General features: G+C 40.8%; 1 protein-coding gene across 12 annotated transcripts in view; it reads left to right on the top strand.

The window, feature by feature from the left end:
* Nucleotides 1-27,503, top strand: part of SRPK2 (SRSF protein kinase 2) — a 291,812-nt gene that overhangs the window by 219,499 nt on the left and 44,810 nt on the right. For 7 of the 12 annotated variants that reach the window (XM_082254427.1, XM_082254419.1, XM_082254426.1 and 4 more), the window contains 2 exons: nucleotides 5,618-5,846; nucleotides 6,763-7,257. In XM_082254427.1, coding sequence (XP_082110553.1) covers nucleotides 5,618-5,846; nucleotides 6,763-7,257 — 724 coding nt within the window. Of the gene's footprint in view, nucleotides 1-5,617; nucleotides 5,847-6,762; nucleotides 7,258-14,311; nucleotides 14,474-27,503 lie in introns of all 12 variants that reach the window. The other 5 variants (XM_082254422.1, XM_082254421.1, XM_082254417.1 and 2 more) reach the window with 1 other exon arrangement.

Genomic DNA, 27,503 nt, shown 5'->3' with positions numbered 1-27,503 from the left:
ACAGGTTACCCCTTTAGACTTAGAGGAGATCTACTGCAAGAATTACTGCCCTCGATCTGGCGCTCGTGTCGATACCTCACATGCATGCTGCAATTGCGGTTTACATATGACACTAGACCGACGATTGTGTGCGCCTTTGCGCGCAAGCACGGGGGGACAGGGGTGCTTGAGTTTTTTATTTTTTCTATTTTGCTTTTTTGTTATTTTGACACCTTCCATTTCATTTCTTTTTATCATTTTTATTGTTATCACAGTGAATTTAAATATCCCCTATGGTAGCAATCTGTAGTGACAGGTACTTTTTTTTTTTTTTTTTTTAAATTGGGGTCTATTAGATCTCTCCTCTGCCCTAAAAGCATCTGACCACACCAAGATTCGTATGATAAAGATGCTTTCCCAATGGCGCTGTTTATTTCTGGCAAAACTGAAGTCATGAAATGCTCGTAGCTTCCGGTATCTTAGGCCATAGAGATGATTGGAGCCATTCTCGTCTCCAATCAGCTCTATGGTCAGATAATAGAACCACCGGCTGCACTCTCGGGTTACCCGGTGGGACAGGAGGGTCCCCTCCCACTGCTTGTTAAAGCAGTCTAGAGGCTAATTATCCGCTAGGATCGCTAACAGATTCCTCCATTCACATCTATCGATGTGGATGAAGAAATCTCCGCCAGAAAATGTGTAGTATACCCATCTTTAGACCTCCCAACATCCACCCACTTCTCTAATGATGGGCATACATGATGATAGCCATGTATGCCTTTTTTTTTTTTTTTTATAACTGCGGTGGTGAAATCCTTCTACAGCACTGCCATCATAGATTTCCATATATGCTGAGCGCAAGCGCTGTTTGTGTCAGAATAAATAAATCAGTGTGGCAGCTGATTATCGTACCTGCAAGGCAAACAGTGGTTAACAATAAAACAGTTAAAATAAAACAACATATTGGTACCTGAAAAGTAAAAAATGGTTACCAATGAAAAATAGTAACAATTAAGTACAGTTAAAGTAGAAAGAGTAGAAGTAGAAGAGCAGAGTAAGAACAGAAAATTCACTCAAACGACAACTATTTTTGGCTTTTTTATTATATTTTTTTGTTAACTTTTTTTACACTTTTTTTTTTCTGCAACTTTAAAATGTTCCAGGTTAGGGTCTCTCAAAATGTGATCGCCATCGAACATCTTTCGAGACCCTGTGTAAGTATGCCCTAGACTGTGCCGTGCTGTACCCTATGCTAATACTCCACTAGTGTGTGGTAGCGATAGAAACATTCCCCGATGCAGAGACCAGGTTCGCCAGGACAGGAGGGACAATAAGTACGGGTGTCACGCCTAAATCCACGTTTACTTACAGACACGACATCTTCTTTGGGGGCGTCTTTGGGTAGGGGTACTCGGGAGGACAAAAGGAAAATGCCTCTCATGCAGCCTGGCTCACTGCATCTGGTAAGGGAATTTGGGGAGCAGAACCTCCTGGATACAGGTAGGCTCTGATCTCTTCCTGGTATTGTAGGAAGGACCCACTTCATCCTGACGCTTTGTATAGCACATAAGCCTTCAGCAAAGCCAATTGAAATAAATTAACAGACACTTTTTTGTACCAGCGTCTGGCCTTACGGGCAGTTAAGTACGGCGACATCATCTGGTCATTTAGGTCCACCCCTCCCATATTAAGGTTGTATTCATGGGCACAGAGGGGCTTCTCAAAAACACCAGTTGCCGTAGGAATTTGGACTGCCGTGTCTGCGTGAATGGAGGACAGATCTAAAACATTCAGTGTATCCCTCCACTTCACTGCAAGCAATTTGTCTGTTTTCAAGCAGGCTCCCGTCCCCCGACTAAGTCGGGTATCTACAAGCCATTGGGGGAAGCCTCAGCAATTAGGTTCGCACGGTGCCACATGCGCCAATTTGAAATTCAAGCAGGTGACTAAAAAGTGGCATGCTTGTATAAAAGTTGTCCACGTACAAATGGTACCCCTTTCCAAATAAGGGTGACATCATGTCCCACACAATCTTGCCGCTGCTCCCTATGTAGTCTGGACAGTTGGGGGGCTCCACAGTGCTATCTTTGCCCTCGTAAATCCCGAAACTAAATGTATAGCCTGTTGCCCTGTCACAGAGCTTATACACCCTGACCCCGCATCTGGCACGCTTGCTGGGGATAAACTGCTTGAAAGCAAGGCGGCCAGAAAACCTAATCGGGAACTCAATGCAGACAACTTGTTGGGGGATAGACAAGGCTGCAAATCATTGATTGAAATGGTCTACGAGGGGCCGAATTTTGTGGAGCCGGTCCTATCCAGGGTCACCCCGAGGACGATGTCACTGAAGTGCATGAACCGCAGGATATGCTTGTATCTCACCCTGGCCATGGACGCAGAGAACACAGTTATAGGTTTCCAGCCAAATTGTCTGGCAAGGGTCAAATTTGGGTTTGCGGCGATGAATTGACCAGCATATAAATTGCTTTGGTCCACAATAAATCTGTACAGATCTTACATGAAAAACAGCTCGTAAAACTCAAGGGGAGTAAAATTAGCTTTTTCCACCTGAATTCCGGGTTGGCCAGTGAATGGGGGAAGTACAGGTGCTGCAGAATCTGTGGGCCACCAATCAGGATTTGCCAGCGCATCAGGGAGGACATGGGCTCTACAGGCCTGTATTCGAATTCTCGGTGGCTGCGGGCCACTACTTGTGCTAGCCACCGCACCAGCTTGAACTGCACTTATGGGACTCGCCACATCACCAAGTGATCTTGCACTGCTAGTTTCACTATGACCAGGATGTACTAGGCCACTGGTGCTTGCCAGTTCACCAGAAGGTTGAGCGGCACTAGTGCCAACACTCTGCTCCATACGAGAACCCTGCGATTGCTGCACCTCAGCAACTCCAGAACAAGGTCCAGTACGCCTGACCTTAGCAGGGACTACTCCGTTGTCAGAGCTATCTGTCAGGGAGCCGCTGCTCTCTACAGGTTCGTATACTGACCCCCGATTCTGCCAGTGAGGCTTCCCCATCGCTCTCATCTGACATGGTCAGTATACTGTAAGTGACTCGGGTAAAAAAGCACCTGGTTGTCGAGGACTGTTTGAACCGCAAAAAAAAAACTGCTAGTGCTAGCAGAGATCAGGTCTGACTCTAACGCTGCGGTTTTGTGTGGTGTTTTTATGGCAGTGACGGTAATCTATTGATTTACTGCACTTGCCTGGGTGGGGTGGGCTGAGCAGAGGGGCTAAACGCAGGTGCTGGCAGGTGTCGTGGCAGATTCTGCTAACGCTGCATTTTGGGAACCCTAAACTATTGGGGACGCTAGTATAGTTCTGATCAGATCATAGATATTGATCCATTCGGACACTATACTAGTAATTAAGGTGTTTAGTGTGTGTATGTGTGTGTCACTGGCAATCAAAGGGTTAAATTATATGTCTAAATATGCAGCGGGGATCTGACGCTGTCCCAGATTGACGCTAACTAGCGTTAACGCTAACTGTCACCTGTGACCCTAATATATAGTGATCAGAAAAAAGATCTGTACACTATAAAAGTGACACTGTGACAGGGCATTGAAGGGGTTAACTGGGGTTGATCAGGGGCTTAAATCTTTATGGAGTGGGGTGGTGGGTACCCTAAACCTGTTTGGGACAGAAACTAACAATCGCTAACGCTAAATGAAGTCACAAGGCACACTATTACAGAAATCAGCAAAACAGCTATATACTGTATATAGTGTGCACTGTGACAGGGAGTGAGAGGATTTACTGGGGGGGGGGGTGATCAGGGGGTTAAATGTATCTGGTGTGGTGTGATGTAGTGCTTGGTGTACTCACGTTTAGATGCTCTCTCCTCTCAAGCTGGAACCAAAAAGGGCTCCACGAGGGAAGAGAGTCCCAGTTCCTGTGCCTGTGTTTACAAAACACAGACACAGGTCGGTCTGCCATTGGTCAGGAGCGATCGCCAGGACCAGGCCAAAAATCATTGGCCTGGACCTGATGACTGATCGGTTCTGTACCGAATCAGACCATCGCAGAGACGGAGGCCGTGCGCGACCGACTTATACCTACGGCAGTTTGCGCAGGAGTGGCTGCCTGCCCCAGTATACTGCGGCGGGCGGGCGGCAACCGGTTAATAGCGAGTGGCTAGACCACCACTTATTTAACAAATGTATTTCTTTTTGGTCAGTGAACGTGGTATTTCCCTTGTATTTCCTATTTTCGTAGAATTTCCAGTGCCGAATGGGGAAGGCAGCCGAGGAGTTCTAAATGTAGGAGTCCTAATAAGTGATTAGAGTGGAGGGAAGCAGAACACCTGGAGAGTGGAGTTTTTTCTATTTTAAATTTAGCTTATCCATAGACACTCTCTAATCCAAATGGGGTGGGGGTGGCTGGAGTTAGATGTTCACAGTCTAGAGCTGTAGAGCCGAAGACGGGGTGATTATTAGAGGGGACAGAAGGTGCCAAAGATGGTTTTTGCATGTTATTGATCCAGCTTCATGTTGAATAAGGAAGGGAGAACACTAGTAGGGATATGTTACATGAGTAAGTAAAGGAACAGGTAGTTGCGGCTTGAAAATGATGGGTTAAAATCTTTGGTTTTATGCACTCTCAACCCATTGCTGGGTGTTATCTTAGTAAGATTTATTACATTAAAATATTTCATCGCATGTTCTGACCCTGTAACCTCATCTTAAGGATGAATCAGACAACTCTGCCTGCAATTCCAAATCTTTGTAAAATTAATTTTAATGGCACCCCAAACATGCTAAGAAAGCGGGTATTTTGTCGTGCAACAAAAAAACAAAATAAATGTCCAAAATTACTCTGTCCCAAAATGCGCCAAAGTTGACTCCAAAAAAGGTACGTGAGCTACTTTGCTGCTTTTCTGGAGGAAATATCGGCCCCTTCAAATGAATGGTGTTGCTGTAGGAACATGCTGTGAAAATCTCAAAAAAACACAATGCGGTAGCACACGGGAGTGGCTTACTCGATTTGGCCTGACTGGAGGAGATGGAAGAGCGAATATTCACAGCTGAAAATAAAATCTCTCCTTTACGAAAACATGGAGACCACATTTTAAATCCACAGTTGAATACAAAAGTATTATTAGTTAGTGGTTTAACCCAGCGAGTTGAACGAAAAAAACTGACAGCTCAGGTCGGAGTTGCTATAATACTAATCTGATGTTAGTACAGCGATCTCCCCTGCTGTGCTACTGTATTCTGACAGGGGCACAGCCCCCTTGCTAAAACACTCCGGTCAGCACACTCAGCCATTGGCTGAGAGCGCTGATCGGGAGCTGGTTGGCAGACTTTTTCCGGTGCTGACCCTTCGTCAGGATCCAGCCGAATTGGCTACCATACACAAATGTTGAATGTCCGCCCAGTATTCAGCCCGTGTGTACTAGGCTTTAGTCTGTTCTTGCCCCATGAGGCTGAAATTCTGATCTCCCTCCTGCATTGCATCTTCTTTATAAGCTCCTATACCTACAACCAAGACCAACTGATCCAGGGAACATTATTAGTAAAGTTATAATTAACCTCCTGCACCCTGCTGTGATGTTCACTCCCCATCCCTGTATTTTTTTACACCCTATAATATAAATGTAATTTTTTGTATTTCACAGGTTGGAAAGATTTCAAAAAATAAAAAGAAAAAACTAAAAAAGAAGCAAAAGCGACAAGCGGAGTTGCTTGAAAAGCGCCTTCAAGAAATTGAGGAGTTAGAACGGGAAGCAGAGCGGAAAAAAACGGAAGAAAATGAGAATGAGCAGAATGCTGAAAGCCAACCAGAAGCCAAGCTGAAGTCAGTATGTCTGGAAGATGTAGCTGATGAGGAACCAGCCAATGAGTATGGTGAGTATATGTTAAGAAGAGTCTGGATGAAGTGAGCAGCTGTGATGTTTCACTACTTTAGTATTTTTTCTTTTAAATATCTATGGCATGCTTAAGCTCTTTTTGGATGAAATGTACCATGGCAAGGAATAGTGCCCCATCATTGGCATCAGTGGGAGAAATAGTGCCCCATCATTGTTCTCAGTGGGAGGAATAATGTCTCATCATTGGCATCAGTGAGAAGAATAGTGGCCGATCATTGGTATTAGAGGGGAAGATATTGGGGATATTGCCCTATCATTGGTATAATGGGAAGGAAACGTTGCCCATTATTGGTGTCAGTGGAAGGAATAGCATCCCATTGTTGGTATCCGTGACAGGAATTTTGCCCCGTTCTTGATGTCAGTGTGAGAAATAGTGGCCCAAGGGCCACATAAAGGCATGCAAAAGGCCACATCTGGCCCCCGGGCCGCAGTTTAGAGACTTCTGTTTTAGGTTCATGTTTTTGATGTGTGATTTTACAGGTTATGCCTTATCCTATTATTTACAATGTGCTAATTTTCTTTTTGTTAATGGTTGCCTGGGATTTCAATACCTGTCAGTTTTATAAAGTTATAGGGGACACCTGGTTTTATAAAGTTATAGGGGACACCTGGTTACAACTTTGTTTTTTCCTAAGGGTTTTTTTTTTGTGCATGAGCCCCCTTGTTTGATGCATTGAATGAGCAAAATATCATTTACAGTGATAGTGATTTCATTGCTTAAAATTATCAAACAATAACACCAATACCAAATTTTGCGGACATGCAATAAAAACAAGCAATTTCAAAAAAAGAAACACATTTGTATGGCATATTTGTGATTGACTTTTCGGTTTTGCTTTAACTTCTTTTGATTGTTTACATGCTTGACCCTTTAAATTTTGTTTTCATTTTAGCGGGTAATGTTTCCTCTGAAGGTGAAGATCATGATGAAAAAGAAGACACAGAAAAGGAAAACACTGAAAAAGATGATGATGCAGATCCAGAGCTTGGTAACACAGATCCAACATGGATTGAGTCTCCGAAAACGAATGGCCATTTGGAGAATGGTCCATTCTCTCTGGAACAGCCATTAGATGATGAAGATGAAGAGGATGAAGACTGCCCCAATCCAGAAGACTTTAACTTAGATGAGTCAAATGCAGAAAGTGATTGCACATACAGTAGCTCTTATGAACAGTTTAACAGTGAATTGCCAAATGGACAACATAAGAATGCAGAATTACAGTTCTCTGAATTTTCTTCTGCAATGTTTTCTGGACCTTTGGAGTCTGTGGAATCTGGGTTGGCAACTTCTGAGGATTCTACAGTGATAGAGAGAGATGAAAATAGCTCTTGCCAAGATAGGAGCAGAACGGTTTCTGCATCAAGTACTGGAGATATGCCAAAAAGTAAGTATTCTCTCATATGCATTGATTTCCTTCTACACAGTTAGCAGTGCTACAAGTTTCCATACTAACACAAGTCTACCAACGCCCTTATTTCACAGAGCATACAGATATGTATCAAACAATTTCTGGAGTTTTTCAAAACCTGTCATTTGAACAAGGTACTTGAGCTGCACTCTTATATTGTTGAAAGCTACTGCAAACATCTTCCAAGTCCATTTCCAAGTCTATCTCATTGTAAAATGGTTTAGACCCAAACAGGGTGAACTTTAGTGCACAAAAGTGACACTTCTGTGTGCATACACTTGTGTTTTAAATGCTGTTTATCTTTCTCAACATGTTACACCCTCTTTTAACCACTTCAGCTCCGGAAGATTTACCCCTCTTCATGACCAGGCCATTATTTGCAATAGGGCACTGCGTTATTTAACTGACAGTTGCCCAGGCATGCGACACTGTAGCTAAAAAAAAAAAGGATGTACCTTTTTCCCACAAATAGAGCTTTCTTTTGGTGGTATTTGATCACCTCTGCATTTTTTTATTTTTTGTGCTTACCTTCTGCTATAAAACATATCCATTAAAAAATGTAAAATATCAAATGTCTTCATCAATTTACGCCAATATCTATTCTGCTATATATTTGTGAAAAAAAAAAAAATCCCAGTAATGGCGGTAATTTAGCGATTAATAATGGGACATTGCGGCAGACAAATCGGACGCTGACACTTTTTGAGAACCAGTGACACTAAAAAATATGCAGTCATTGTACTAATGACACTGGCTGGGAAGGAGTTAACATTAGGGGCGATTAAAGTGTTTGTGCACTGTTTGGGAGGTGCTTTTACTAAGGGAAGGCTTGGATCCATGTCCCTGCTTTGCAGAAATACAGGGTCCTTGCCTTCTGTACTGACAGCACAGCAATATGCCTTGCTTACATAGGCAGTCTGCTGTTCTGCCTGTGTCATGAATGATAGGCGGGTGCCAACGGACATCGAGACTACAGTGATTAGAAAAATTATTATTACAGCGCTGCTATTAATGATATGCTGAATTGTGCAAAATACACCAATGTGCAAACTATTGCAATCAATATAACAACAACCTATTCAGTGAATTCATGAAAAATATCCATATAATGTCCATATATTAATGTATCTAAATAAAGTGTCCATTCAGTGCAGAAAAAAAGTGCTTCTGTGCTTCACTTGGAATAACATGTGAGGTGCTCCCCCTACTTACCACAAGACGTTAGTATGCTGGCATTGTGTATGAATCCTTTAGTGTAGTCACAGCTTCTTTTCAGCCACAGCCTTGGTGGGAGAGATCCTTGGAGAGGGCTGTTCTTATATCCAGAGTCCCCTCGTAAAGAATAATGAAAAGCCATCCATGGTGAAGTATGTATGGAAACGATTTATTAATAAAAGAAATCTACTTACAAAATAAATTAAATAACTGGGCAGATAGAGCACGGCTCGGTGGTACGCTGCTCCCGCATCGCTAGACACGTTTCGCCATCCAAGGCGTCTTCCGTAGCTGATTGGATGGCGAAACGCGTCAAACGTACCCTTTAAGTGAAAGAGTTCACAGAAAAAGGAGTGCACTTGATCTACATTGAGATCACAATATATAAGGTAGCTTATATTAAGAATAATTTACAAGGAACAGATTGATATAAAAGTTTATTAGCATACAATGTACAAGCCAAGGCTTGAGTTCCCTATCCCGTTGTTAGGACACACTGTGTGCACAATTTGTTTATAATTGATAAAGAAAGATCTGCCAACCCCTTTCCTAGCATTACATAAAAGGGGAAAGCTTTTTTTTTTTTTTGTCTTTTTCAGAAAAGGGCAAATAAAAAGGTAAGCAGCAATTCTCAGTATTTTGTTAAGTTTAAGCTATGTGAATGGGAACAGTTAACAAATATAATGTAGGTGTTGTCCCATTTTGGCTGAAAAAGTGGAATTGCACTTTAACAACTTAAGGACCGCCCACCGTACATATACTGCTGCAGGGCGGCCCTTAAGCGCAAAACCACGTATATGTACGTGATTTTGCTTTAAGGCTCTAGGGGGCGCGTGTGCGCCACCGGAGTCGCCTTCTCTCTGTGATTAGACACAGCAGGAGTCAGTCCGTGGGACCAGTGGCCGCAATCGCCGCCGCCCTTCCGCAATTGTCAAGGAGACTGACAGAACAGCTGTCTGCCTATGTAAACAAGACAGATGGCTGTTCTGTCAGACAAGAAGGGAGAGATCATGTGTTCCTAGTAATCAGGAACACTGATCTTTCTCCTATGGCAATTAGTCCATTCCCCCCCCCCCCCCCCCCCCGTTAAAAAACCTTCCTTAGGAGCACACTTAACCCCTTGATCGCCCCTGATGTTTACCCCTTCCCTGCCAGTGTCATTTTTACAGTAATAGTGTATATTATTTAGCACTGATCACTGTATCGGTGTCACTGGTCCCAAAAAATTGTCACTTAGTGTCAGATTTGTCCACCGGAATAATGCGCTTCTGGGTTGATAGTGTATGAACTGTGCTTAGTATAAATGCCTGTCACAATAAAAGAAGGGAACTATAACATGTGTGGGTGATTTAAATAAATAAGATAAATCCGTACTCAAATAAAAAATACCACAGTGGTAAAATATTGACACGGCACTCTAAAAGTATATAAATAAATAAGAAAATAGAAAACCACTTAGCGCCGGTTCACATTACCGCGACGCTACTTCGGGTGGCGACCTCCGAGGTCGCGGTGCGAGCAGCACGCCGCGACCTCGGACTGGCCGCCACGGACTTCATAACATTGAAGTCTATGGCGGTCGCCTCCTGGTCGCCCCAAAGAAGTTCCGGACCCTTTTTCTAGGTCGGAGCGACTTGTGTCGCTCCTATTAGAACGGGTCCGCAGCTTCTCTATGGGAGGCAACCTGTGAGGCGACCAGGTCGCCTCACAGGTCGCCCTAGTGTGTACCGAGCCTTATAGTGCTGATAATGCTATAGTGACAGATAAAGTGCTCAGGTGCATATAAATAAATATATTAGACAAAGTTAAAGTGTCCTCTGTGCTCCACAAAAATACAACAGTCTGGGTGAAATATAGTCCAAATGGTTAGGGTAAGTGTTCAAGTGGGGGGAATTATCCACAGGTGCTGCTCCTTCACCTAACACCGTGCTTAGGGTAGTGGGGTGCTTCTCCTCAACCCCTCTAAGTGTTCTAGCAGCTCACCTTAAGGTCTAAGGGTAAAGGCCTTATAGTTAATCCAGGGGGCTCCTCTCCAATCCTATATCGTGCTCCACTAGGGCCAGATATCTGGGCTGCTGCGGGTGGGTTGGCTCCCTCTCCCTCTCCCTCTCCAGGCTCCCAGCGGTGTCAGTGGATCTCAAAACAAAGGCTCGAAATAGTGCAAGTGTGTCATGGATAACGGGGTGCTTTATTTAAATAAGGTTAAAAACACTCACATTTGTTGAATAAAACAAGCGCATAAAGTAGCATCGGAGTGGGATCGCAGTCCTCACTTCCGCAATGTGCGTCACTTCCGGTCCGAGCGTCCCTACGCATTACGCCACTTCCGCGTCACGTGGCTTCTTCACCCCTGATGATTTTTTGACACTGTATGGTTATCAGTTCTGGTACTAGCAGCATCTGGGACCTACACCAACCCTTTTAAATCGTTCTCCCTAGACAGCGCATGACTCGCCACACTACTCCCTTGTCCACCGGAATGTCGCAGTCCCACTAAAAATCGCTGATCGCCACCATTACTAATAAAAACCATTAAAAAAAAAAGTCTGTAAATCCCATCGTTTTTAAACACTATAACTTTTGCGCAAACCAATTTAATATACACTTTTTGGGATTTTTTTTTACCAAAAATATGTAGCAGAATACAAGTTGGCCTAAACTGATAAAAAAATTGTTTTTTTTATTGGGAATGTTTTATAGCAGAAAGTAAAAAATGTATTTTTTTTTCAATATTATCGGTCTTTTTTCGTTTATAGCGCAAAAAATAAAAATCACAGGTGATCAAATGCCATCAAAAGAAAGCTCTATATGTGGGAAAAATGGACATCAATTTTATTTGGGTACAGCGTCACACGACTGTGCAATTAGCAGTTAATGCAACGCCGTGCCGTATCGCAAAAATGGCCTGGTCATTAAGGGGGTAATACCTTCTAGGCCTGAAGTGGTTAAAGCCGCACCAACACAAACAAAGATTGATTTATTGGGGCTAACTTCTGAGCCATTATAATGCTCTGAAATGCTGATCAGAAATGGGAAACTCACAATGTGTATTTGAGGACCTTCACTATATATGTCATTATATCAGCTCTGTTAAAGAACACTATAACTTAAAGGAACATTGGAAAGCCCTTATATAGTCAGAAATGATTAATTTTGTTTACCAGAAGATAGAAACTTCCTATCCATATAAAATTGTACAGAAAAATTACCCTTGTCACTACCAACTGGTCTGAAACACAAAGCAAAACATTTAAATTTCTCAGTAACTTCAATTCTTCTTGATCAATAAATTATACTGGTGAAAATATAATGTCTTCCTGAAACACAGACTGCAATGTGACAGTGTATTTTAGCCTCATTTTCACAGTCTGATCATATACAGTGCTTTAAAGTATTCATACCCCTTGAAATTTTCTACATTTTTGCATGTTACAACCAAAAACATTTTTATTTGATAGACCAACACAAAGTGCCACAAAATTGTGAAGAGGAAGGAAAATGATAAATGGTTTTCACATTTTTTTTACAAATATGTAAAAAGTTTGACATGGCATTTGTATTCATCCCCCCTGAGTCAATGCTTTGTAGAACCACCATTCGCTGCAAGTCTTTTTGGGTATGTCTCTACCAGCTTTGCACATCGAGAGAGTGACATTTTTGCCCATTTTCTTTGCAAAATAGTTCAAGCTCTGTCAGATTGGATGGAGAGCATCTGTGAACAGCAATTTTCAAGTTTTGCCACAGGTTCTCAATTGGATTTAGGTCTGTATATTGACTGGGCCATTCCAACACATGAGATTAGGCTTTGATCTAAAGCATACCATTGTAGCTCTGGCTGTATGTTTAGGGTCCTCGTCCTGCTGGGAGGTGAACTTCCGCCCCAGTCTCAAGTCATTTGCAGACTCTTAACAGGTTTTCTTCTGAGATGGCCCTGAATTTGGCTCCTTCCATCTTCCCATCAATTCTGACAAGCTTCCCTGTCCCTGCTAAAGAAAGGCATCCCTACAACATGATGCTGCCACCACCATGTTTCAAGGTGGGGATTATGCGTTCAGGGTGATGTGCAGTGTTAGTTTTCTGTCATACATAGCATTTTTTGCTTTTAGGCCAAAGGTTCTCATCTGACTAAAGCACCTTCTTCCACATGTTTGCTGTGCCCCCCACATGGCTTCTCGCAAACAGGACTTTTTATGGTTTTCATTTAACAAAACAGCCGTATTTATACTGAGATTAAATTGCACACAGGTGGATTCTATTTACTATTTAGGTGACTTCTGAAGGCAATTGGTTCCACTACATTTTAGCTGGGGGTATCAGAGTAAAGGGGCTGAATACAAATGAACGCCACGCTTTTCAGATATTTATTTGTAAATAATTTTGAAAACTATTGATTGTTCCTTTCACTTTACAATTATGTGCCACTTTGTGTTGATCTGTAACATAAAATCCATTTACGTTTTTGGTTGTAACATGAGAAAATGTGGAAAATTTCAAGGGGTATGAATACTTTTTCAAGGCACTGTAAGCTGCTCAGTAATGCTGTTCATTTCTTTTGATACTTATTTTTAAATGTTTGTTGGCTATATTTATTTCAGCATGGGTATTTTGTGCTTATATGTATAAACTTGAGATGCATCTAAACTAGAGTGTAACTTTGGGCAGCACAGAAGGTTACAGGATCCAAACAGCTGTTATTTACAGACAGTGTTTGCATGCAGAATAAAGCAGTTTCACCTTCTGTTCATTTACTTATCTTTTAAATATTTTATTTGCACTTTAAAGTGTTTTTGTGGCCAGACTTTGGACTATCAAGTTTGTACAAAACAGAAAGTTTTCTTCAAAACAAGCCCTCGCTGACCTATGTAGCTGCCGACACTGTGGAGAAATTCATCTTCATTCTTTACCGCAGAAGCACTGTAGTTCTTCTCTAAGCCAGCCCATCTTCTCCTCCCAGCAGTGAGTTTTTCAGAATGTGAAAGTAAACCGAGTAGATGCCTGGAAGGCTGGAGCTGCTGAATGGACCCGAAAGACTTAAATGCTTCTACTTGAAATTTAGAGGATGAATTGCTCTACAGTGCCTGCAGCTACAAATGTCAATGAAGGCTTGATGTAAAGCCAAGTTACTGTTTTTGTACATATAAAAACTGTTTAAATGTCAATATACTTGCCACAGTAACCTTTTAAAGCACAAACTGCTTTACTGTGTGCAGCATGCAAACACTCATTTGGTAAAAGTTCATTTACTGCTTGTTAATGAAATGTAAAAAATGTAGGTTTGTCCACTCGCCTGCTTGCTTGGTTTCACCCTTCAATGTTACAAGTGACACTCCTCCTTTTGAACGTCATGTTTTATCACTAGTTGTGTCAACAAGCCTTAAACGACCTATCTTGGTTTTATTTTGTTCACTCTGATTAAAAATTCTACTACAATCGTACTCTACACCTTATGTACGGAATCCATTCCTGTATTACCATCTTCTTTTTTTGTATTCCATGTTTGCCTCTACTTTTTGATGTAATACTGTAAAACCTCAAAAAATCTCATGTTCACAGCCTGGCCAAAGTTACTCTTTAGTCCTTTAATAGGGTTACTGAAAAAGAACAGGCTCTATACTGTGGTGATATGCGTTTACAGGCGCTTTATATGGAACTTGTGGCAGTCTCTACATCAGGGTCCTGTGGCATGTAATACTATTGCTTCTAAGAGTGTTACCAAAACTCACACCATGCAATGCACCAAAACGTGGCAAACTAATTAAGTTAACTCTAGTATGTCCATGTTGATTTTACAGTATTAATTTGTTTTTTTATTAAGAATCACGTTCATCAAGTTCAGATATGCTTGGCTCCTGCATTTTGATCCAGAGTATGGCAGAAATGAACCTCCTGGCAACTGTTACCGATTTTGCTACACAGGAAAAAGAATTCCTGCCCAACCCTTTAAGAGAGGTCCATTCCTTGGAACTAAATACTCATGGTAAACAAAAAGGCACATGAAATATCTTACATGCATTCATTCTTTATTATATTAAAATATTTATAGAAATAATTACTGAGATTAATGTGTTGGCGTGTGAAAGCAAGCCTCCAGATATTGAGCACTTCCCAATAGTGGCTTCTGTTTCTACATGGGCTGCATTCACAACTTCATATGGTTTGGGCCAGACCCATACCTTTTTTTTTTTAACAGAAAATATAAGCATTTTATCTCTAATCTAAAACTCCAAAATTGGAAATAACAGGCAGCACTGGGGTTTCATTCAGTTTGATACCATTTTTGTCTGTAATTTTGCATCTTTGCCAGCAATAATGTGTGCCTCCTCCTTGTGGAGCCTAGTGACACTGCGTGACTTGAGCAGCTACTGCACCTGCATCACTTTTCAATAGGGTTACTGCAGCTTCTTGTCCTGCCTCTTCTTCTTTCTGGGTGTGACTTTGGACCGGCATCGTTTCCTGACTCACTGGTGGCACAGTGTAGTGATTGTTACCAAACTACCTGCATTTACAGCAGTCTCTAAGTGCTTGGCACTGAGGAATTCCCCTCCCTCTCTACTGCTGCAGAGGTTGTAAATACCTCAAGCATGTCCATTCTTAAGCAAGAGGAAATAGTCAGGTGGACTTGCTATCTCAGGCTCAGCTCGTACTTACTCTTTACTGTGACAATTGCTCCCAATGTGACCTCTTGTTTTCCTCTGGCCATTCTTTTACCACAACAGCTTCTTCATTCCTATCCAGAGGATAATTTTCATGTGCAATGTCAGTTTTCATGGGTAGAATTTTTGGCTTTATTAAGGCCATAGATAGTAGGGGTCACAGCTGTGCACATTTGACCTCCCCTCTTAAATCAGTCTTTTTTTTTTTTTTTTTCTTGGGCCAGACATGTCACCTGAGGAGAAAGGAGGGAGATGATGGTAGCTGAGGAAGATTCTTTTTCTGAGGAATCCGATCAGAATGACATGCCTGTAGTAGATCTTAAGGATACCATAAGTGCCTTTTTCTTGACTCTGTATGCTGCTGCATAGCATTAGAGTAGCTGGAGTATGTTTACCCCAAGGTATCAAGCATGAGGCTCTCTTAACCCACTCATACTTCCCTGGTGCACTCACTGGTATGTATGGGGATTGTCCTCACGCAGAGAACATTTTCACTTTTGGAAAGCTTCCTTCCAAAGTAGGTGATTACTTTGGTAGATCCTGTATTTTTTCATAACAAGACCCTTACGGCCCTTTTGGAGGATAATCCCGTGCTCAAGTTCCTGGGAGAACGATGGTCCGAAATCCTAGTTCCCTCCTAAAGTTCTCTTCCCCCAACAGAAAATGGCTTGCATCTCTACCAGTAGGCCACCTACTTGTGAGGTTAGGCAAGATTCCTTTCTTTCCTCCCAGTCCTTCACATGTTCCACCAAACCAACCAAGACTGGTTCAAAGGCTTTTTCCAGTGATGGGACACTCCTACTTCTAAGACTGGAAGGAAAGTCTGTCTGCTTTCTGGTCCCAGAAATTATCAGATGCTTGGGCCTGTAAAGTAATTTCCAGAGGCTGCAAACTGGAGTTTCGCACCCAGTCTCCTATCTTCTTGCTCTGAAACACGTCTGCTTCCCTGTCACTGGGGGTGAATCTGCTGATTGCTGCCCAGCTGTTCTTTTCTTAAATGGTCACTACCCCTTTGCTAAGAGCGAGTTTCGGCTGAAACCTTTTCACAGTTGAAATACAGAACAGAGTAGTCTCGCCCATTCTGGATCTGAAGACATTCAGTTTGCTTCTATGGGTTCAAACGTTCCACGTGAACAAACTGCCAGGTCAGTCATTGCCTTCATCCTTCCAGAGGATTTTCTGCCCTCTGGACATCCAGGATGCTTTCTTCCACATGCCTATTTTTCCACCTCACCATCAATACCTGTGTTTTTGTGTTCTTTTTCTTTGGCCTGTTTATGACAGTTCCAGAGCCATGGTCTACATCAACCTTTAATCTCTATCGTCCACATCTGAGGGGTGGAAAATTGGCAGGTGGACTTTCTCAGTCCTCATTGAGATCCAGGAGAATGGATTCTCCCTCCAGTGGGGGTTCAAACCGTTTGCCACAGGTGGGGGATGCCAGATGTAGATCTTCTGGTATCCATGCTCAACAACAAACTGGACAGATTTGTTACCAGGTCCAGGGACCCTGGGGCATTCACTGTGGTCGCTCTTGTGACCCTGTGCAATCAGTTCAACCTGATCTACTTAGTCCTTTCCATCCCTCCAGACTCTCCCTCATCTGCATGACAGGATCGAAATGAAGGGCATTCTGGTGACCTTCATTGCATCAAATTGGCCCAGGACATGGGTACTTTGACTGACTTGTGGTAGATGTTCTGTGGGCCCTTCCAGATCGTCCAGATCTTCTGTCCCAGAAGCCAGTATTCTCTTCTGTTTCTTGATTACTCTTAAGAGAAGGGGTGCTATCAGAAATGGTTGCCCCCATTCTCTTGAAGGCTAGGAACTTGGCTTTGCATAAAGTCTACCATCACCCATGGAAGGTCTCTTTTGCTTGGAGCAAGTCAAGCAACTTTCATCCTTGAAAGTACTCCCTGGGTTATATTCTGTCTTTTCTCCAGTCTGGTCTTGATCAGTATCTGACCTTGAGTACCATTTGAAGGGCTAAAATCTCAGCCCTGACCATGCTGCTCTAGAGACATTTTGACCTCTTACTCCTTAGTTAGGGCCTTTGTTTAGGATGTAGCACATATCACTCTCACTGGTGACTACCCTGGGACCTTAATCTAGTTCTCTTGGCTCTACAGAGGCAAATTTTTCAACCTTTTAGAGATATTCCCTTACTCGCAAAGTAGCTTTTCTTGTTGCTTTGACCTCTGTGAGTTAGTGCTCTTATCCTGTAAGTAGCTATTCTAAGTGTTGGACGAGGTTGTCTTTAGACCTTAAGTCTCTTTCCTCCCAAAAGTGGTCTTTTCTTCCACCTTAACCAGGACGGACATCATCCGTCCTTCCTTCCTTATGTCCTGCTCAGAAACATCCAAAGGAAATTCCTTTGCTCCCGTTAATGTGGTGCACCCTATAAAAACCTAAATAAGGAAAGGGAGGGTCAGCATTCAGAATGACATCCAAAAAATTGTATTCCTCTATTAAAAAGTGTTGTACAACATTGTAAAAACATCCTAGGCATTTCCGACATTAGTCCTTAGCCATGACTAATGTCCAAAATGCGTAGGCTGTTTTTACATAGTTGTATGTGTCCTTTCAATAGAGGAACACTATTTTTTGGATGTCGTCCTGAGTGCCGACTATCCCTTTTTCTGTTGTGTTGGAGGTGTCAGCAGCCTCGAGGTCTGAGCACCAGGCGGAGCTGCTATGTGGGAAGGTTTTAGTGTCTACACACCTATATTTACCCTGTGAAAACTTGCTTTTTAGGTAATCCAATTGCCATTTTGTACTTTCAAAGCTTTCCCACAGAGGTCTATGTGCTAGATGCTCCTCCATTGCTCAGGATGTCAGACAAGTTCTAGTTAGAGCCAATAGGTCAACCCTTTTGGTGCCATCGACCTAAGGCTTGTGGCAGTGGCAGGTTTTATAAACAGTCCCGGTGGCTGCGGCTGTGAAGCTGCTTGATCACTTTCACAGGCAACGGACTGGGCCACTGATGTCTCAATAAAGAAAAACCTGTCTCTTTAAAACATAAGGGCTATTGGTGAATTTATAACAGCTTAATAGATTCACTAGTTATAAATCTAAGCATACAGGAAAATGGGAACATGAGCTAGCATATAAATAACACTAGATGATAAACTATTATTACCACACCATTTAAAAATTCCAAATAGTTGCTAGTTAAGGAGGAAGTATTCCAAAATATATGGAATCTTTGTTTTAGGCCCCTTTCACATGGGTGTTTTGTTTGCTTCGTCAGTTCAGTCACTTTTTTTTTTAAATGGATCCAGACTTTAGTTTTTACATCCATTTATGTACATCCATATTTACATCTGTCAGGGAGGAATTCCCTGCTGACAGGAGAACAGGGGGGAGCAGTATTTACAGAGCGTGGGGACTGTGTAGACAGAGGATCTGTAACTTGCCAGCAGGGGGGAGTGTGTTGGCAGAGGGAACTGTCACTTGCCAGCAGCAAATTACATTGTGTGACATCACCTGGATCTGTCCTTTTGCCAGCTTCAAATCAGTGCAGGGAGAAGCCGCTAAAGTAAATAAAGGGGCGGGGTCTCCAGCTGAGTCACTGGTTGTTAGGATGACTCCTAACCACCAATGCAAAAATGGACCGTTTGTCCATTGACAGCCATTTAGATCAGATCTGCTTCCATTTTTTTTAACAGAAGAAAGATAGGGCTTTTTCTGTTTTAAAAAAACGGATGTTAAGGAAGGTGGATATCAATGGATGATCATCCGCTTACCCATAGAAATACATTGGTGTCCGGTTTTCATTCATCAACAGACAGAGGAAAAACAGAAATAAGGAACGCCCGTGTGAAAGGGGCTCAAGAAATTAGATTGCCCAATAAATTATACAGTATAGTTTTAGGAAATATATGTAATTAATATATTTAGATAGGATTAATGTGATGAGGGCAAAGGTATGGATGTTTGAGGAACTGGTCTGTTGCTTACAAGACCAACAGCTGTTCCCCAAGAAAGAGCGGTTTTCCTGTTGATGCCTTCATAAGTATGCATTATAATTAGGATTGCCCCTTTGTCTTCAGGGAGCAGGTAAATAAGTCCTGTCCCTGTGAAAGGGATAGGTCTTGGGTATTATAAACTTGCCAACTCAAAGGTTCAGGTGTGAAGATAAATGGAGAACATAATGTTTGCAAGAGATGCCATGAATCTCAAAAGCAAGAAGAGATTGTAATTAATATTGCATTGTCATTACAAAGGAGACTTGAGTTTCCATCCAAATACTTTCATGAAAAAAAGATATGATTTGTGCAGTTTGGACCATTAAGAGATCCCTCAATGATAGTGGATAGAAGAAACTATGCTAAGAATGAGAGAGAAGTGGTTAGACGGAACTAGGGTTAAAATAAGAGAGAAAGGTACAATAGGGGGGATGTTATGGAGGAGACCTGACAGAGAGATACCTGGGGGCACTCGGAGATCAGACACATATGGGGGGGGGGGCCTGTGAGAGACCTGCATTTGTTCCATCCCCTGGGATTGGTATTATTGGATACGTTTGTTGGCTAGTAATCTATCTAGTTTGTTTGCTTGAATATTGTCTTTTGTTTTTCCATGGCATAAGGGGCTTTATTGTTTGATAATATTGGCTAATGTTTGTGTCAATCTGTGGCTATAATGTATATGCCAATTAGAATTGATTATACTTTGTACAATATACCATATTTTTTACCTACAATTTGTGATGTGGGTTTTTACATTCCTGGCTTACCCTTACTGAACTACTGCAAGTGGGTGTTTGATAATAATATTGACATTATTTATTAATGTCTGTATTGCTATGTGGCTTCACCATACCTAGGAAACACGAATATGATCCTTGTACCTGTACTTTGTTTTCACAAAGAACAATGTATGTATACTCTTATGGAAAGTGTTTTATAATCTGTGTAATTTTACATTTCATTTTTATTCTTTTTCTGTTCATACATTACACATCTGATCGAGGTTACATGTTTTGTCAACTGTTTTGTTATGTATGTCAAGGTTAGATATACCCTTTCCTTATTCTACAACCCTAATTCCAAAAAAAGTTGTGACACTGTGTAAAGTCTACAAAAAAACAGAATAAAATGATTTGCAAATCTCATAAATCCATATTTTATTTACAAATGTTTAAACTAAGAAAATAAACCATTTTAAGAAAAAAATAAGGTCATTTTGAAATTCAAGGCAGCAGCGCATCTCAGTTTGGATAGGGCCATGTTTACCACATAGTAGTTTGGGAATTGAAGAGACCAGTTATTGGAGTTTTGCACTGAAACCATCCACATGTACTCTTCTAGAAACGTTATATGAGGAAAGAGCTGCATCCTGCCTGTGGCACTGAAAAATACCTCTCCCTCCTTTACTTGGCAAAAGTAAGTTACAATGGGCATTTAAAGACCCACAAGAGCTACTTTACAGCATTGATACAAATTCTATTATAAATTGGATGCAAGAAGCATCCTAACAAAATATACATATGATCTTTCTAGAATGAACTTCCTATGACAGTGCTGCAAGCTATTGGGTTACGCTTATATATAGACGTGTATACTTAATCTGTGAGTAAATGAACAACTAAAATTACACGGTGTAAACACCAAAATATAAACTAAACATATATATATACAATATATATTTTTCCAGACCAAGGTACACTACGGTTCCTTGTTGCAGTTGCTGAGGATACAGAGAAAGCTTTCTTGCTGAAACAAAGTAAAACTATGTATGTACAAATACCCTATTTCCTTTTATTCATTTATTTTTGAAACTCTAATTATATGTATATTTGCAATAACGGAAATGTTATTGTTTATACATTACAGCTGGGTGACAAAAAAACTCTTTGAAAAAGGCGATTAACAGCCGAAACGCGTCAGACTCGGATGAACTCTGTGAACCATCTTTTCCTGGAAATTCTACAGGAAAACACAGAGATTATACTCCGATTTATGTCACAAGTTACCACACATGTCACAGATTCACTAGAATCTCTCTTTTTCTTCAATCACATTGGGCCTATACCCAAACACTAATGTTCACAATATTGAGATGTATGTTTATATGTATATAACAGAATAAACCCCAATTATTTTATTTCTTGAATTTAATTTACTAATTGCCCACAAAGTCCCAGATTTTGGCTTGAGACACCAAAAAACCCCCTACTCTTCAGACATAAGGGACGGAGGCAAAAACCTACTCTTACTACCTTAAGATCAAAAACCCCCACCCCCTCGTTGAATGAACCGGATGGATAATACATCCATGCTCTCATTGATCCTCAGGTAGACAAACAAATAATATATTTACCCTAAAAAAACTTCTATAGGGTTGCTCAGCAGTACCCTATTAAGAAAATTATTTAGAAGGGTTGGATAATAATCTTTCCCCCTTTTCTGTGATAAACTCACAAGAAATAAGGGGATATATTTCCCCCAACCCCTTATCCCCCAACCAACAAGGCTGAGGTCAACTTCACTCCTACAATGGAGGAGATACCCACAGGAGATCTGATGGGGGATGGATGGAGCGCCCTCATGTCGGACATTCAAAAAAGTTTTCAAGGGCAGGAACAACAGAACTCGGATATTATGGCACACTTCGGAACTCTTAAAAAACACCTAGAAAGGAAATCAGCCCTCTTTTGGCACATAAAATCGTTTGAAAGATACGTTAAAGAAAATATCAACCCTGTGGGCCTTCGAATACAAATCTTCCCAACAATGGACAACATTACTATAAATATGAAGAAAGAATGGGAAGCAATCCTAAACGAATGTTCAAAAAAATTAATGATATTATTACAAGATGAGTATACCAGACAAATGAAATGCTTGGATGAAGATATTAAATCAATTTATGACCAACTAACCCCTCTTAAGAAGATATCCCTGTACAGCGAACAGGAGAAAAAACTTAAGGAGCATATAGAAGAATTTAGTAGAGAAATACTTAAAAAAAAGGAAAGAAAATACTGGAGGGACAAAAACGCGTTTACCCAGAATCGCGCATATAAATGGTCTAGCAATAGACAACCAAGGAAAATGGCATATAAAACAGGTCAAAATAGACCATATTATTCATCAGATTCATCATCATATGCGTCAGGTACGGAACAACAAAGAAGGAGAAGGGGTACAGAACAGCCCCAACAAGACCAACAATCTGATCCAGATGATAGAGAAGAGATCACACAAGATGGAGGAGACACTACGGAAACAAATATACCAAATGTGGAAGAGGGCACAGCCCCTGTAAAACACCACCAAATTTTCCTAAGACCAAGAAACAAAGATAGTGGCCCCAAATCACAAAGGGGTTTTTTTAGGGAAACAAACGAACAAACAACCCCAATCTACAAGATGAATGGAAATAAGGAAAAAACCATCATCAATCTTTCAAGACATATATTAACAGCAGATCAAGCTGAAGTTTTAACCTTAGGCCTCTCCTTTTGTCCTAATCGGACAACGGACAGGTTCGAAACCATAAAAGATATAAATCTTTTTGCCAGGAAATTACTCCTTAAAGTAATGTATAGTAAAAAACAAACGACCGAAGAAACCCAAACGAAATTCACCGCAGCAGAGTTCAGAGCAATCCGTGATTTAAATCTGTTATTGGAGGAAGGAGGCATGGAAGATTGGACGGATGAGGATACTCAAATTGACAGTGAAGAAGAAGATCAGGAAGATTCCCCAAGAGAGACACATCTCAGTAAATTCAAGAACAAATCACACATTTTTCCACCATTGAATATTAATCCTGCGATCACCCTATTTGTAAGGGAAACAACAAAGGAAATAAATCAACTTAAAGATCAAGCAAAAATACAGAACCTAACAGAACCCCAAAAAAAGGCCCTAAAAGAACTCCAAGATAATGAGAAAATAACTATCAAACCCTCCGACAAAGGGGGTAATATTGTATTGATGGATAACGAAAAATATAAAACAATGTGTCAAAAAATCCTGGATAATAAGAAATGTTACAGGAAAATATTACCAATAATCTTGGAAACTTTTAAAGAAGATTTTTTACAAAAAATTGGATAAAGCCTTAAATAAAGGCACGATCACAGAAACTCTATGGACATATATGAGGACAGAACATCCCAGAACTCCTACCCTATATGCATTACCCAAGATACATAAAAATAAAGATAACCCACCTGGAAGGCCAATTGTATCCGGAAATGGCAATCTTACAGAGACAACAAGCAAAGTCATTGATGCATATTTGAGGCCTCATGTGACAAAACTTCCATCGTACCTTAGGGACACAGTCCACTTGTTCCAAATACTAGACGGATTAAATATACCAGAAGACGCATTTCTCATCACCATTGACGTAGAATCCTTGTACAATAACATACCCCACAAAAAAGGAATAGACGTAATTAGACAAACGCTAAAACAGCAGAGCGACCGCGACAACAACTTTAATGAATTCATCATAATGATGTTGGAATTCATCTTGAACCACAACGTGTTTACCTTCGATGGCTCTTATTACTTGCAAACGTGCGGGGTTGCGATGGGAACTAGCTGCGCACCATCCTATGCGAATATATACTTGGGCGCCTGGGAACTCGATTTTTTAGCAGATGAGAAGAACAATATCTTTGTAAATAATATATTACTGTGGCAACGCTTCTTGGACGATATCTTCATCATCTGGACAGGTCCAGAATGTCAAATTAAGGATTGTCTTAAGAGTATGAATACTAATAATTACAATATGTATTTTACACTTAATTACGATAAAAATAAAATTGCATTTTTGGACACATGGATACTTAAAGAACACAATGGGAACATCAAAACATCGCTCTATCGTAAAGAAACAGCAGGAAATTCAATCCTGCATGCGCCAAGTTTTCATCCAACATCTCTGAAAAAGGCAATACCGTACAGCCAGTACTTAAGGTTGAAAAGGAATTGTACTAAGGAAGACGATTTTCAGAAAGAGGCCAATCTCCTTACAGGTAGACTAATTGAAAGAGGATATACTAGAACTACACTTAGGAAAGCATTCAACAAAGTCAAAAAAAGAGAAAGGCAGGAAATCCTATTCAAAACCACTAATGCCAGCCAAACAAATGAACAAGGAGAAAAAACCCGGATTATTCTAAGATTTACAAATGAACATGAAAAAATTAAACAAATTCTCCAAAAACATTGGACTATCCTAAAGGAAGATCCTACGGTAAAAGATTTTATATCCGAAAACCCTCTTGTTACCTACAGAAAAGCCGGCTCACTTAAGCAAACTCTAACACACAGCGAATACAAAGAACGAAGACATGATCCCTGCAAGGACAAGGGTACATACCCTTGTGGCACTTGTGCACAGTGCAGCGTGATCAAAAAATGCACGAATACTATCCTCCCAAATGGAGAGAAATTTAAACCCCGTCATTACGTAAACTGTAAGACGAGGGGAGTTGTGTATCTTATGAGATGCGAGTGCGGATCTTTTTATGTGGGTAAAACAAAACAGGAAATGGGAAAAAGAATCAATAAACATATCCATAGTATGGAAATTTGTAACTTCCATCTACCCTTAGGCAGACATGTCAAATACACCCACAAAAATAAGATGCCTAAAGTGTCATTCATCGCCCTAGAAAGGATGCACATACCACAACGAGGAGGCGACTGGAACAAGAAACTTTTGCAAATGGAAATGAGATGGATTAGGCGTCTCAATGCCACAAATTATCCAGGTTTAAATGAAACTGAAAGTTTCAGACCGTTCCTTGAGGGTTTTGCCTCAGGTAAAACAGATTAATACCTTTTTTTAGTTATCTTTTGGTTTTTTAAAAAATACCAAATGATAGAATGAAACAACCATAATTAACAATGAGATATCCCATCCATCCATCCATCCATCCCAAAAGCTTGATCCAACAACCTCCTAAAAAGAAACTAAAGGACCATATAGGATTCTCGAATAAGGAGTTCCCAAAAAACCCCCGAGAAAACATCTCTGATATGCCTGACTACTAGGCACACCAATAACATCCCTCATTGAAAAACACTGTGGGTAATTCTCATATTATTACTGCTGTTAAAACTATTTTCTGTGTTTATATATATATATATATATATATATATATATTACTATATGTTTTGTAATAATTATTGCCTTTTTTTATTTTCAATATATACACTTTGTTTCAAAATGGCAAAACATCTCCATCCTCAGATCTGCTCCCGGCATGGTAAGCCCCTGTTCTAATAGACAGGGGCTGCTAATGAGACCGGAAGGGTTAACTGTCATCTTCCCATCTGACCGCGGTCAGACGATTCCGAGTCTCTCTCTCCGTGTCGGCGGCCGCAAGCCAGACTGGTCCATACTGCGCGCGCATCACCCAGGCGCCTGCGCAGTATGGGGATGCCACGTCACTGACTAATAAAGCCAAGTACGTGCAGCGCTAACCGCGCATGCGCGAACGGCTTTAAAAGGCCGGGGAGCCGATGTCTCTCCTCACTTCCCTCCAGGCGAGGGAACAGGACGGACGCCGATCTACAGCTCTGGAAGAAGATTACTCACACCATTTCTTTTCCTTTCTTCAATAAAAACGTAAGTTATATGGATCTCATTGATCCATACAAAACTATTTGAAGTCACTAATAAATACTGCAAAAACACACCCATTGATGTAAAAGCACTGAAACCATCCACATGTACTCTTCTAGAAACGTTATATGAGGAAAGAGCTGCATCCTGCCTGTGGCGCTGAAAAATACCTCTCCCTCCTTTACTTGGCAAAAGTAAGTTACAATGGGCATTTAAAGACCCACAAGAGCTACTTTACAGCATTGATACAAATTATATTATAAATTGGATGCAAGAAGCATCCTAACAAAATATACATATGAACTTCCTATGACAGTGCTGCAAGCTATTGGGTTACGCTTATATGGACGTGTATACTTAATCTGTGAGTAAATGAACAACTAAAATTACACGGTGTAAACACCAAAATATAAACTAAACATATATATATACAATATATATTTTTCCAGACCAAGGTACACTACGGTTCCTTGTTGCAGTTGCTGAGGATACAGAGAAAGCTTTCTTGCTGAAACAAAGTAAAACTATGTATGTACAAATACCCTATTTCCTTTTATTCATTTATTTTTGAAACTCTAATTATATGTATATTTGCAATAACGGAAATGTTATTGTTTATACATTACAGCTGGGTGACAAAAAAACTCTTTGAAAAAGGCGATTAACAGCCGAAACGCGTCAGACTCGGATGAACTCTGTGAACCATCTTTTCCTGGAAATTCTACAGGAAAACACAGAGATTATACTCCGATTTATGTCACAAGTTACCACACATGTCACAGATTCACTAGAATCTCTCTTTTTCTTCAATCACATTGGGCCTATACCCAAACACTAATGTTCACAATATTGAGATGTATGTTTATATGTATATAACAGAATAAACCCCAATTATTTTATTTCTTGAATTTAATTTACTAATTGCCCACAAAGTCCCAGATTTTGGCTTGAGACACCAAAAAACCCCCTACTCTTCAGACATAAGGGACGGAGGCAAAAACCTACTCTTACTACCTTAAGATCAAAAACCACCACCCCCTCGTTGAATGAACCGGATGGATAATACATCCATGCTCTCATTGATCCTCAGGTAGACAAACAAATAATATATTTACCCTAAAAAAACTTCTATAGGGTTGCTCAGCAGTACCCTATTAAGAAAATTATTTAGAAGGGTTGGATAATAATCTTTCCCCCTTTTCTGTGATAAACTCACAAGAAATAAGGGGATATATTTCCCCCAACCCCTTATCCCCCAACCAACAAGGCTGAGGTCAACTTCACTCCTACAATGGAGGAGATACCCACAGGAGATCTGATGGGGGATGGATGGAGCGCCCTCATGTCGGACATTCAAAAAAGTTTTCAAGGGCAGGAACAACAGAACTCGGATATTATGGCACACTTCGGAACTCTTAAAAAACACCTAGAAAGGAAATCAGCCCTCTTTTGGCACATAAAATCGTTTGAAAGATACGTTAAAGAAAATATCAACCCTGTGGGCCTTCGAATACAAATCTTCCCAACAATGGACAACATTACTATAAATATGAAGAAAGAAGTGTACAAATACCCTATTTCCTTTTATTCATTTATTTTTGAAACTCTAATTATATGTATATTTGCAATAACGGAAATGTTATTGTTTATACATTACAGCTGGGTGACAAAAAAACTCTTTGAAAAAGGCGATTAACAGCCGAAACGCGTCAGACTCGGATGAACTCTGTGAACCATCTTTTCCTGGAAATTCTA

The sequence above is a fragment of the Pelophylax lessonae genome (assembly GCF_965119305.1).
Source record: "Pelophylax lessonae genome assembly, chromosome: 4".
NCBI lineage: Eukaryota > Metazoa > Chordata > Amphibia > Anura > Ranidae > Pelophylax > Pelophylax lessonae.
Note: the sequence above shows the minus strand (reverse complement) of the source record. Positions and strands in the feature narration are given on the sequence as shown.